At 43.8% G+C, this 13,412-nt stretch overlaps 1 protein-coding gene across 1 annotated transcript in view; it reads left to right on the top strand.

The window, feature by feature from the left end:
* Positions 1-3,638: 3,638 nt before the first annotated feature.
* The window catches only part of XPO4 (exportin 4), a 116,311-nt gene continuing 106,537 nt past the window's right edge, over positions 3,639-13,412 (top strand). Inside the window, exon 1 of the mRNA XM_070049128.1 lies at positions 3,639-3,846. Coding sequence (XP_069905229.1) covers positions 3,778-3,846 — 69 coding nt within the window. The 5' untranslated portion in view covers positions 3,639-3,777. The remainder of the gene's footprint in view (positions 3,847-13,412) is intronic.

Genomic DNA, 13,412 nt, shown 5'->3' with positions numbered 1-13,412 from the left:
TTGTGATTTTTCAGCACACAAGTTTCTATATCCATGATTTTTTCCTAAGAATTTCTCATTTTTTTCTGTTATTACTTTAAATGGAATTGTTTAATTTCCTTTTCCGATGGCTGATTGTTACCATATGGAGACACAACTGGTTATTGTTGATTTTGTATTCTGCAATTTTGCTGAATTTGTTTAAAAGATTTTGGTGGAAATTTTTGGGTTTTCAACATATAAGATAATGTCATCTGTGGATAGGGATAATTTTGCATCTTTTTCTCCCCTAATTTATATATATATTTTTTATTTCTTTTTATTGACCATTAGCTCTGGCTAGGATTTCCAATACCATATCATAAAAGAGTGATAGAGTGGGCATCCTTGTCTTGTCCCTACTCTTAGAGGAAAAGTTTTTCAGTCTTTTATCAGAGGAGAAATTTGTTAGATTTTTCAGATCTGGGCTTGTTATGTCCACATAATTGTCTTCTGTTTTTAGTTATTTGATCATGAAAGGGTGTTAGAAAGTTGACTTTTTCTTTATCAATAAAAACAATCACATGATTCCCCTTCATTCCTTTAATGTGGTATATTCATGGATTTTCATTTGTCGATTGCAAAGATGCCAAATCACCTTTGCACTTCAGGAATAAATCCCACTTGCTACAGTCTTTTTAATGTACTCTTTTTTTTTTAAAGAGTTATTTATTTATTTGAAAGAGTTACAGAGAGAGAGGAGAGGCAGAGAGAGAGATAGAGGTCTCTCAGGCCAGGGCATTAACCTGCTGTGCCATAGAGGCGGCTCCTTAATGTACTCTTTTTTTTTTTTTTTTTTTTAATTTATTCAACAGAGTTAGAGAGAGAGAGACAGAGAAAGGTTTTCCTTCCATTGGTTCACCCCCTAAATGATGGCTACGGCTGGAGCTAGGCTGATCCGCAGCCAGGAACCAGGTGCTTCCTCCTGGTCTCCCATGCGGGTGCAGGTGCCCAAGCACCTGGGCCATCCTCCACTGCCTTCCTGGCAGAGAGCTGGACTGGAAGAGGAGCAGCCAGAACTGGAACTGGGGTCCATATGGGATGCTGGCGCCGTAGGCGGAGGATTAACCAAGTGAGCCATGGTGCCGGCCCCATGTACTCTTTTTTTTTTTTTTTAATTTTTTTTTTTTTTTTTTTTTTTGACAGGCAGAGTGGACAGTGGGAGAGAGAGACAGAGAGAAAGGTCTTCCTTTGCCGTTGGTTCACTCTCCAATGGCCGCCGCGGCCGGCGCGCTGCGGCCAGCGCACCGCGCTGATCCGATATGGCAGGAGCCAGGAGCCAGGTGCTTTTCCTGGTCTCCCATGGGGTGCAGGGCCCAAGCACCTGGGCCATCCTCCACTGCACTCTCTGGCCACAGCAGAGAGCTGGCCTGGAAGAGGGGCAACCGGGACAGAATCCGGCGCCCCGACTGGGACTAGAACCCGGTGTGCCAGCGCCTAGGCGGATTAGCCTAGTGAGCCGCGGCGCCGGCCCCCATGTACTCTTAAGTTCTGTTCACTAGTATTTTGATGAGGATTTTTATATCAATATTCATCAGGGATATTGGTCTAGAGTTTTCTTGTATTGTCTATGGCTTTTGTCTTATAATAGTGTTCCTATAGAATGAATTTGAATGTGTTACTTTATCTTAAACTTTTCAAAATAGTTGAGGGGGAATGGCATTAATTTTACTTTTAATGTTTGATAGAATTTATCATTGATACTGTCTGGTCCTGGGATTCTCTCTGTTGGGAGGTTTTAGATGACCTATTCAATCTCCTTAATAGTAATAGGTCTATTCAGATTTTTCAGGTTCTTCATGATTCAGTCTTAATAGACTGTATATTTCTAGAAACATCTCATAGGTGACATCTAGGTTATCCAATTTGTTGGCATACAATTGTTCATAGTATTTTCTCATAAATTTTTTCTATTTCTGTAAAGTCAGTTGTAATGTCATCTGATTTTAATTATTTTTCTTATTAATTTAGCTAAAGCTTTTCCAATAATACTGATCTTTACAAAGAACAAACTCTTGTGTTGTTAAGTTTTTCTACTGTTTTGTAGTCTGTTTATTTCTCTCTGCTTAATCTTTATTATTTCCTTCTTTCTGCTGGTTTTAGTTTTAACTTGTTCTTCCTAGTTCCTTAAGGGGTAAAATTAGGTTGTGGATTTTGTATCTTCCTTCTTTCTAGAGTAATTTCAAAATTGTTATTTATTTTAGAGGCAGAGAGAGAGAGATACTGAGGAGATAGAGAGTGAGCGCTCCCACCTGCAACAGCCAAGGCTGAGCCAGGGCCACAGCCAGCAGGCAGCAACACAAGCCAGACCTCCTACATGGAGGCAAGAACCCAATATTGAGCTACCAATAATGACTCCCAGGGTCTGCCCTGGCAGGAAGCTGGAGTCAGGAGCCACAGGCAGCTACCAAACCCAGCAATCCAATGTGGGATGTGGGCATCGTAACCAGGAGCCAAACACCCATTCCTTTTCTTCTTTTATTTGTTCTTAACTTTAAAAAGTTATTTATTTGCAAGGAAAAAGGGGAGGAGATGGAGGGAGAAAGTAAGGAAGAAATAAGAAGGGAGAGGGAGGGGGGAGGGGGAGGGGGAGGGGGAGAGGGAGAAATCGATCTCCCATCGATCCACTGGTTCACTCCCCAAACGCCTGCAGTGGCTGGGGCTTTGCAAGTCTCCCACACGGATGTCAGGGACCAAGTCCTTGAGCCATCACCTGCTGCCTCCCAGGGTGTGCATTAGCAGGAAGCTGGAATCAGGAGCTGCCTGGACTCTCTAACCCAGGCACTGAGGTACGGGATGCAGGTATCCCAAGGGGGCGTCTTTACTGTTGCACTAAACGTTCGCCCTCAACCACCTTTCTAACAGTTAAAAACTGTTTGGACACTGGCATCGGTGCTGTCAATCTCTTGCCTTGTAAAAGAGCCTCAAGCACTGGAGGGTAGGTTGGATTCCTATACAACTCGACTGCACCTTTCAACACGTTCCTGTTAGGAATTCCTTCACCACGACGCAGCTGCTGGCAACTGGATTCAAGAAGCCAGGTCGCAGAGAGTAACGGTCAGGGTTTCCTGCCCTGTTTTCTCCCTCTCCCATGAGCCAGCCCTTGGACAGTGGCGCTGTCCCGCTAAGGTCTCGCAGCGACCCGCTCTCCCAGGAAGTCTGGCGGAGCTCCTGTCCAGTAAGAAAACGAAGCGTTCCGTCCCGGAACGACCTTCCAGTGGGCAAGAAGGGGCTCAGGAGGCAAGAGACTGAGAGATGTTCTGAAGGGAGGTGCGTCCTCAGGAGAGAGGAGCGGGGACAGCGGGTCCACTCTAAAAAAAAAAAAAATCCTGCACGGCTCTGGGGCGCGAAACGACAGGGAGGGGCGAGGGGAGGCGGTGTGAACCGCCGGAGACGGGAAAAGAGAGGCGCCCGGGTGCTAGGGCGAGGCCGGGAGTCGCGAGGCCGGCGCCACGCAGCGCGCATGCGCGGGGCCCGGAGCCGAGCGGGGCAGCCGTCTGCGCCAACCGCTCCGGCCTCGCCCGGCGCCGGCTGCGGCCGCTCCAGTCCCAGCGCAGCGGCCCGGCTCCCGCCTGTCTCCTCCCCGCCGCCGCCCAGAACCCGGCTGCTCCGCCAGAGCCGGCGAGACCGCGGCGCCAGCGTCGACGGCGGCTGCGACGGCCTCGGGAGCGCGTGAGGCTCCGGGGTCGCGGCGGCGATTGGCCGGCCGCGGCGCCCGCTCCCAGAATGCAGCGCATGGCGCGTCATTGAAGAGAGACCATGATGGCGGCAGCGCTGGGGCCCCCAGAAGTGATCGCTCAGCTGGAGAACGCGGCCAAAGTTCTGATGGTGAGGACACCGCGCCCCACGGACCCCGGGATCCGCGGGCCTCCGGCCAGCCCTGCCGCCCAGGCCTTGCTGCCTGCTGGGCTGGCGGCCGGGAAGGGCCTTCGGGGAGCTCTGGAGGTGGAGGAGGAGGTGGCAGTGGCGTGGCGCAGGATTCTTCATCCTACTTTCCTTCTGCCTCGGTTCCCTCTTTTCTGGGACTGTCCCCTTAGCCTGGTTGCCCGGCACGGCAGCCAAGGCCTTGGAATATAGTGGTGCAGGAAAGAGGAGTGCCTGTGCGCCAGGCTTACCCGACCCTCTGCTCGGCGGACTGGGGCTCAGAACCAGCCGCGGGAAAGGAGGTCGGGGTTATATGTCCGCAGAGCCTGGGGTCGGGAGATTTGTGGGGGCTGTGTGGGCGCCGCTGGCGAGTTGATGCCAGAAGGGGAGGGATGGCACAGTGCGGGGGACGTTGGCAGCCCCTGTTTCTCCTCGCGTGTTCGAGTCCTTAGGCACTTTCCCTGACAAGCAGCCGCCTTTGGGGGAATCGCAGCCGGCAGCACGTGGAAGGACCGCCGGGAGGGAGGGAGGGTGGGGATTCTCTGGGACCAAGGTCATTGGGGCCAAACTTAGGCCGGTGCCGAGCTGCCTGCGGGTCGCGCGTTTTGGAGAGCTGAGTCTGTGCTCTACTCCGAAACTTTGTTCTTACACTCCAGTAGATAGTTTGATGAGGTTATTTGCTGAGGGAGTTTGAGAAGGCCAAGTCAGAGGATTAAAAATATTCCACGCTTACAGTAAAGGCAACTTAGTAAACTTTTAACAGATTGGCTGTCTCAGCTTTGTTTTTGGAGTTTTTTTTTTTTTTTTCTGTAAGTTTGAGGCTCATTTATTCGATTACTTGCACTGATTCAGACTTTGTAAGAATTGAATGCTTTGTTGCCTTCTTGGACTTTTTTTTCCTTTTGGTGTTTGGATTATGTGTTTGAGCATATGTAAGAATGTCTGAACTAATTCTAGCATAGTTTGTAGTTCCATTTATCAAGTTCTGTTTTCACACTCAACCCTTGATATTAGCCGCTTTGGAAATGGAGAAGTCTAATAAAAGCATGTTCATTATGAGTCAAGTTAATATTTTGCCTCAAAACTGGCAGGTTGTCGTTTTCAGACTTTTGGAAATTATGCCCAGAAAAAACTCTTGTAGTGTCTCACTTAATACAAGGTTTTTTTTTTAAATTTATATTTAATAAATATTAATTTCCAAAGTACAGTTTATGGATTACAATGGCTTTCCCCCCCATAACTTCCCTCCCACCCGCAACTCTCCCATCTCCCACTCCCTCTCCCATTCCATTTGCATCAAGATTCATTTTCAATTATCTTTATATATAGAAGATCAATTCAGTATAAATTAAGTAAAGATTTCAACAGTTTGCACCCACACCGAAACACACAGTGTAAAATACTGTTTGAGTGCTAGTTATACTGTTAATTCACATTGTACAACACATTAAGGACAGAGATCCTACATGAGAAGTAAGTGCACAGTGACTCCTGTTGTTGACTTAGCAAATTGACATTCTTGTTTATGGCATCAGTAATCACCCTAGGCTCTTGTCATGAGTTGCCAAGGCTATGGAAGCCTTTTGAGTTTGCCGACTCTGATCATATTTAGACAAGGTCATAGTCAGAGTGGAAGTTCTCTCCTCCCTTCAGAGAAAGGTACCTCCTTCTTTGATGGCCCGTTCTTTCCACTGGGATCTCACTCGCAGAGATCTTACATTTAGGTCTTTTTTTTTTTTTTTTTTCAATTTAATTTTATTTCTTTGAACGTCAGGATTACAGAGAGAGAGGCTAATAGACATAGAAGTCTCCCATCTGCTGGTTCACTCCCCGACTCCATCCGGGGCTCCCTACGTGGATGGCAGGGACCTAGTAGTTCAGCGTCTGCTGCTGCTTTCACCCGGGTGCATTGGCGGGGAGCTGGATAGGAAGTGGAGCAGTCAGGACTCACCCAGAGCGCATAGGGGATGCAGACGGCAGCTTATCTCTTGGGCCACAATCTAGGCCCCATACAAGGTCTTTTAAGCTCTTTAAAATACAACGTTAAGTAAAACCCTCGTAATTTGCTAGGAACTAAAGGCCCCATTTTTGTTACATTCTGGAAGTATTTCACCCCCCCCCTCCACACCTCCAAAAGACACTGCTCTTATGTTGAATTGGTGAGTTCGTGGCCATCATTGGCCTGATACGAATTACTGTATATTTGTGCTTGCCGGTACCTTCCCTGTTCCTTGGCAAGGCTGGCTTTCATCACCTATAAAGGGTAGGTGAGAAGAATGGTAGTAAGTACTGTTTATTGAGTACCAGATATTGGGCTTGATGCTTTACATACTTTTCCTATTTTATTATTCCTTGCAACAGCTTTACAAGGTTGTGTGTAAGTTCAAGTGTCCCAAGTTACATAATTACAAAGTGGTTGATCAGATCAAAGTGGTTGAGTTCAGATCTTGAACTCAGGTCCGCCTGGCTCTGAAGCTGGGTCTCTTTCCACTATGCCACACAATCTGCCATATATATAATTTAGATAGACCTTTCTGTGTTCTTTTTTATCTTACTAGAAGAAAATATTTTAAAAATATTATATTATTAAAAATAGGAAACCTCTTAAAAATTTTTATGTATAATTTTAAAATGTGTAAGAGTAGCAGTTATTGGATTATTTCTGTTAAAAAGTTATATTCAAATTTATTATTAAAGCAAAAATTTATTGAGTGCATACTATGTTCAAGGTACTTTGCAAAGCACCTTAAATATATTACCTTATTTGATTTTCAGTATCTCTATGAGGTTGGTATTACTTTGGTTTTCATTTTTTAGACTAAGGAACTCAACCATGTAGATAGTAAGTAACTTACCCAAATTTACATGGAAAGGGGTAGAGTAGGGTCTGAGACTCCGCTTTGTCTTTTCCTAGTCTGTATTTTTTTGTTTGTTTGTTTGTTTGTTTTAGATTTATTTAGTTGAGTTACAGAGAGAATGAGAGAGAGAGAGATCTTCCATCTGCTGGTTCGCTCCCCAGATGGTTGTTGGGCCAGCACGGGGCCAGGCCAAAGCCAGGAGCCAGGAGCTTCTTCCAGCTCTCCCACATGGGTGACAGGGGCCCAAGCACTCTGGGCCATCTTCTGCTGCTTTTCCCGGGCCATTAGCAGGGAGCTGAATTGGAAGTGGAACAGACAGGACAGGAATCAGCCTGTATATGGGATGCCAGCATCCCAAGCGGCGGCTTTACCTGCTATGCCACAATGCCAGCCCCTAATCTGTGGTTCTTAACCAATAGGATAGTGGGACCACTATAGTAAGTAAATAAATTCATTTGGGAATATTGAAAATTGCTAACGTGACTTCAGTTATTAAGCATTAAAATATATATTTGAAAAAGCATGATTTTAGCATTTCTGTTGGTCTGAGGAAATCGTGAAGAAAATTGCTGTTTCAACTTAATATTTTTCGAAATTCAAAGTAATTAGTGATGTGGGTCATAACTCTGTTCAGTTTTTCTTTTCTTTTCCTTTTTTTGACAGGCAGAGTTAGTGAGAGAGACAGAGAGAAAGGTCTTCCTTCCGTTGGTTCACCCCCCAAATGGCCAACCAGGAGCCAGGTGCTTCCTCCTGGTCTCCCATGCAGGTGCAGGGCCCAAGCACTTGGGCCATCTTCCACTGCCTTCCCAGGCCACAGCAGAGAGCTGGACTGGAAGAGGAGCAACCGGGACAGAATCTGATACCCCAACCTGAACTAGAACCCTGGGGTGCCGGCGCTGCAGGCAGAGGATTAGCCTAGTGAGCTGTGGCGCCGGCCTCTTTTCAGTTTTTCTGTCCAGTAGCCTATGTAGTTCTATGAAAATCAGCATAGAATTTGAGTGTGCATAACAATCGTAACATCTTTTAGCATACAGATTTTTTTTTTTTTTTGACAGGCAGAGTGGACAGTGAGAGAGAGAGACAGAGAGAAAGGTCTTCCTTTGCCATTGGTTCACCCTCCAATGGCCGCCACGGATGGCGCACCGCGCTGATCCGATGGCAGGAGCCAGGTACTTATCCTGGTCTCCCATGGGGTGCGGGGCCCAAGCACTTGGGCCATCCTCCACTGCACTCCCTGGCCACAGCAGAGAGCTGGCCTGGAAGAGGGGCAACCGGGACAGAATCCGGTGCCCCGACCGGGACCAGAACCTGGTGTGCCAGCGCTGCAAGGTGGAGGATTAGCCTAGTGAGCCACGGCGCCGGCTAAGCATACAGATCTTAACGTAGGGAGTCTGGGATGGATATCAAAAGGAAATGTAAGCAATTTTTTATGCAAATAGAACACGTTAGCTTTTATCATCTTCTCTCAGTGACCTGAGACCCTGAAAAAGAAGACCTTAGTCTAATCATTCTTCCCTCCATTCTACAGATGGGGAAAGAGAGTCAAAGAGGTAGAAGTGATTTGCCCAAGGTAGGCTGCAGAACAAATGAGTGATAAGAATGATCCGGAACCCGGCTCCCATGTCAGAGCTCTTTTGTGCTCTCAGTTTTTTACTCAATCGCATTGCTTCTTCTTCTTCTTCTTTTTTTTTTTTTTATTTTTTTTTTATTTTATTTTTTGACAGGCAGAGTGGACAGTGAGAGAGAGAGACAGAGAGAAAGGTCTTCCTTTGCCGTTGGTTCACCCTCCAATGGCCGCCGCAGCCTGCGTGCTGCGGCCGGCGCACCGCGCTGATCCGATGGCAGGAGCCAGGAGCCAGGTGCTTTTCCTGGTCTCCCATGGGGTGCAGGGCCCAAGGACTTGGGCCATCCTCCACTGCACTCCCTGGCCACAGCAGAGGGCTGGCCTGGAAAAGGGGCAACCGGGACAGAATCCGGCGCCCCGACCGGGACTAGAACCTGGTGTGCCGGCGCCGCTAGGCGGAGGATTAGTCTAGTGAGCCACGGCGCCGGCCTCGCATTGCTTCTTGAAGTCAGTGTATCACAGTACCATAAACGCTATATTTTATTACTTGACTGGAAGTTTCTCAGTTATAGTCAGTCCTATTTAGGTTATTAGATAATTTGTCCAGAACACTACTGTGAAAAACACAATTTATGGCTTTTATAGGTTTCAATGTAAAGAGTGATTTGCTCTTAAAGGTAAAAACAAAGAGTGTGTATATTTTTTGTACATAATTGTAAATACTGCATAGTCTTCTGATTCAAGGTGGGGAGATTTCTTGCTAGGAAATACATTTGAAGGTGAATAAGCTAGAATGAGGGAGAACTGTTGTAGATATTTGAGATGATATTAGATACTTATCGAAGTAAATAAAGCTGATCACATTTCCTGTGCTAACATTCTCTTCAGTGAGTCTTCCTGACTATGAATTTAGCAAGTTACCTAAAAGTAAAACTAAAAATTTGATGTTGAAGATACATTTTATGGTATTTAGAAATTACAACAGTAATGCTGGAATACATTATTTTAAAGTATATTAACAACATAAATATACAGAATAAAAAATGAGAGTTCCCTTCCCTAAGTTTTTACACTAATCATTTAGGTTTTCATTTTTTACATAAGTGAGATAACCTAAGTATTAGCTTTGATTTAAAAAAAATCTTAGAGATAACTTTCTGAACAGTAAGAAATTCAAACTGTACAGCAGGCTATTTGGGGAGAAATAAAATTTCCTATGCTCCCATTCTTGCTCTTTGGTGATGACTGTTTCTTGGGTATCTGTAAAATATTGGATATATAAAAATATATATAAGTATTTTTAAAGTGTATATTTTTGGTCATAAATGAGATAGTATAATTCAGATTCTACAGTTTTCTTTTATGGATTTTAAGCTTTTTTTTGTGTGAGTAGATAACTTATATTTAGGATGTGTTGTGAATTTTCTTGGTTTTGTTCCCTTGTCTCCCTTAGGTATTTAGGATTGTCCTTAGTGATTGTGTGCAGTGATAGTGCAGAGCACATATGTTAATTGACATAGAAAAAAATTTCATGTATTTGTTTTAAAGTCAGAATGGCTTTAATTACTTTAATGACAGGGATTCATGACTGGTTTTCATAGTTTTATTGTAGTTTTAGTATAAAGGTATTTGTAGTGCTGTATAAAAATTCTTACCATCTTTCTTGATTCACATAATCGCATGACGTAAATAGAATGACAAGATATTTTTCAACTTTATAAATGAGAAAATCAGATTCAGAGAGTTAAATGAGTTGCCTATGGATATATAGCAAGTTTGTATCTGGAATTCAATTTCTGGCCATTCATTCATTCGTTCTTCCAGTGGCTGGAAGATAGATTCCTCTCTTACTCTCACTCTCACTCTCACTCTCAACTCTGACTTTCAAATAAATAAATCTTTAAAAAAAGAAAAACTATAGGAATAAATTATAGAACACAAGTAAAAAATGCACCATTTTTATGGAGCAGACTATGCTGTTAATTTAAAGAATGTAAGAGGAGAATCCTAATTCAAGGCAGGCTACTTTCCTTACTCCAAAGGGTTGATCTGAGTAAGGTGGCAATTCCTCACTTAATCTATAAGTTGAGTACAGCTGTGTCAATGAAAATCCTTCTTCCCTCTTTTGAGGTGGGAGAAAAACTTGGCTAATTAATTAGAAAACATCTTTAAGAATAATTGTCTGAGGATGGTAACATTTTGAGACAGAAGAATGAAGGATTTGGGGGATTTGATGTACCAAATTAAAATGTATTCCGAAGCTACAGTAATTGAAACATTTTTGCTTTGATATGGTAGAATTGAAAGTTGGAATAGTATAGTCCAGACAGTAAACTAGGAATCAAATGATATTTCCAATTACAAAGCTAGGGGGAAGCAGACACTGCTAATGGAAGTGCAGATTGCTACCAGGGAAGGAGATGTTTGGCACAGGAATTAAAAGCCTGGATTAAGGGTCAGAGTACCTTGATTCCAGTCCTTGCTGTACTCTCTGTTACCACCGTCATGCTAATGCGCACCCTGGGAGGCAGTAGGTGATGGCTCAGGTGGTTGGATCCCTGCTATCCACATGGGATATTTTAGATTGAGTTTCTCACTCCTAGCTCTGGGGTTTGGCCTGGCCCAGCTCTGAGAGTTTGGGTCATTTATGGTGTGAACCAGTATGTCCCTTTTTCTCTGCTGCTCTGCCTTTCAAATAAAAATAAAAATAACGTAAATTAAAAAAAGAGGAGTGGGTGTTTGGCATAGCAGTTGACTCTGCTTGAGGTGCCTGAATCCAGTATTGAGTGCCTGTGTTCAAGTCACAGCCTCATTCTCCATTTCGGCTTTCTGCTGGTGCACATCCTGGGAGACAGCAAATGATGACTCAGGTTCTTAGGTCTCTACCACCAAAGTGGGAGACCTAGAATGAGTTCCTGATTCCTGGTTTCAGCCTGGCCCAGCCCTGACCATTGTGGTCATTTTGGGAGTGAACCTGTAGATGGAAGAGATCTTTCTGTGCCTGTCTCTGTTTCTGTCTCTCGTTCTCTGCCTTTTAAATAAATACAAATTAATAAATAAGAATTAAAAAAGAAAGCACATAGAAAAAAGTTTATAAATGATAAAAAAAGGGGCCAGCGCCGCGGCTCACTAGGCTAATCCTCCGCCACTAGGCTAATCTGCGGCGCCGGCACACCAGGTTCTAGTCCCGGTCGGGGCGCCGGATTCTGTCCCAGTTGCCCCTCTTCCAGGCCAGCCCTCTGCTGTGGCCAGGGAGTGCAGTGGAGGATGGCCTAGGTGCTTGGGCCCTGCACCCCATGGGAGACCAGGAAAAGCACCTGGCTCCTGGCTCCTGCCATCGGATCAGCGCGGTGCGCCGGCCGCGGCGGCCGTTGGAGGGTGAACCAACGGCAAAAGGAAGACCTTTCTCTCTGTCTCTCTCTCTCTCACTGTCCACTCTGCCTGTCAAAAAAAAAAAAAAGGTATAAGCCAGAAAAATAAGATGCTGGGGCTGGCGCTGTGGCATAGTGGGTTGAACCTCTGCCTTTGGTGCCTGCATCCCACATGGGCACCCATTCGTGTCCTGGCTGCTCCTCTTCCAGTCCAGCTCTCTGCTTATGGCCTGGGAAAGAAGTGGAAGATGGCCCAATTCCTTGGGCCCCTGCACTGTAGTGGGAGACCCAAAAGAAGCTCCTGGCTCCTGGCTTCTGATTGACCCAGCTCTGCCCATTGAGGCCATTTGGGGAGTGAACCAGTGGACGGAAGACCTTTCTTTCTGTCTCTCCCTCTCTCTGTAACTCTGCCTCTCAAATAAATAATAAAATCTAAAAAAAAGGAAAAATAAGATGCTATGAATTTTGGATAGATTGGCAGTATATGTTACAAATGCCTTAAAAATTTTTTGACTCCAGCTATTTCACTTTTAGTCATTTATTCAGCCTGTGGAAAAACTTGCACATAAAGGAAGGGTGTTTTCTGTGGTATACTTTGCTGTAACAAAGAGAATCAATGTAAATGTTTAGTTGTAGGAAATGGGTATTCTATATAATAGATTTCTATGGAATGTAGTAGGTTTTTTTTATTGAAAAGATGTGAATGGATGTGAAAAGATGCTCAAAATAAGTTAGATGAAACAGTACAGAATAGAATATATTATTTTTGTTTTCTAAAATCTGCATGTATTTGTTTATGCATAGGAACAGAAATGTAAGACCTATACAAAACTCTTAAGAATGTCTGTCTAGGGAATGGAATTGAAAATGGCAAAACTCTTCCATTTCTATGTTTTAATATAGTGTGAAGTTTTTACAACTTAAAATATTGGATCACAAATAATATAAAATTTGGATAAATTTGAATGCTGCATGTGTTTTTAAAATCTATGGCTATCCTCTTTAATATTCTATAACTATTTTTATTCTCAAGAAAATTAAAAGCTCTGTCATGGCTCAGACTGAAGTAAGGCTAGATTTGTGGTTTTACGTTTATAAGTGAGGTCATTCAATGACTACAGTTTTGTTTAAACACTGCTACCTCAGCATAACTTTGTTAACAAAAAAGTTGGAAGATGTCTCTTGAGTGAGAAAGAGCTAACAGAAAACCAATAATCTCTACTCTGGGGAAGGGATGGGGACTCTATTCACTTGTAATTGTGCTAAAAATTAGGTCCACTCCTAAAAAATTAGTAACTGAACCTTTTAGAATAGGGGCTTTCAATGTTTAGAATGACAGTAATTAATCTTAGGGTGATTACAGATTACTTTGTCTTACCTACAAAGGTTCTGACTTGGCAGACCATGTTTCATTTTGCTGGCTTCCTTAGCCTGCCTTATATTCCAGCTTTAAGAAAGACTTCCTGGCAGGGCTGGCCACCTCATTTGAAGGACCCAGTAAAAATAAAAATGTGAGGCTCCTTGTCCAAAAAGCAGGAAAAAAGTTGCTGTTAAACATTATAAAGTGCAAAATATTTTACTTTAAAATTACTTTGTTTATATAATAGTGATTTATGAGTAACAAACTTCTAAGTTATAAATTTTGATGTCATTTTATATAAAACAATAATTTAAGTGTTATCTTGCTCATATGGTTTTTTGTTTGCTTTTCTATATATTTCTGATTATTTTAACTAA

The sequence above is a fragment of the Oryctolagus cuniculus genome, chromosome 9, assembly GCF_964237555.1.
Source record: "Oryctolagus cuniculus chromosome 9, mOryCun1.1, whole genome shotgun sequence".
Taxonomy (NCBI): domain Eukaryota; kingdom Metazoa; phylum Chordata; class Mammalia; order Lagomorpha; family Leporidae; genus Oryctolagus; species Oryctolagus cuniculus.
The sequence above is the reverse complement of the archived record's forward strand: the minus strand, read 5'-3'. Positions and strand labels throughout refer to the sequence as shown.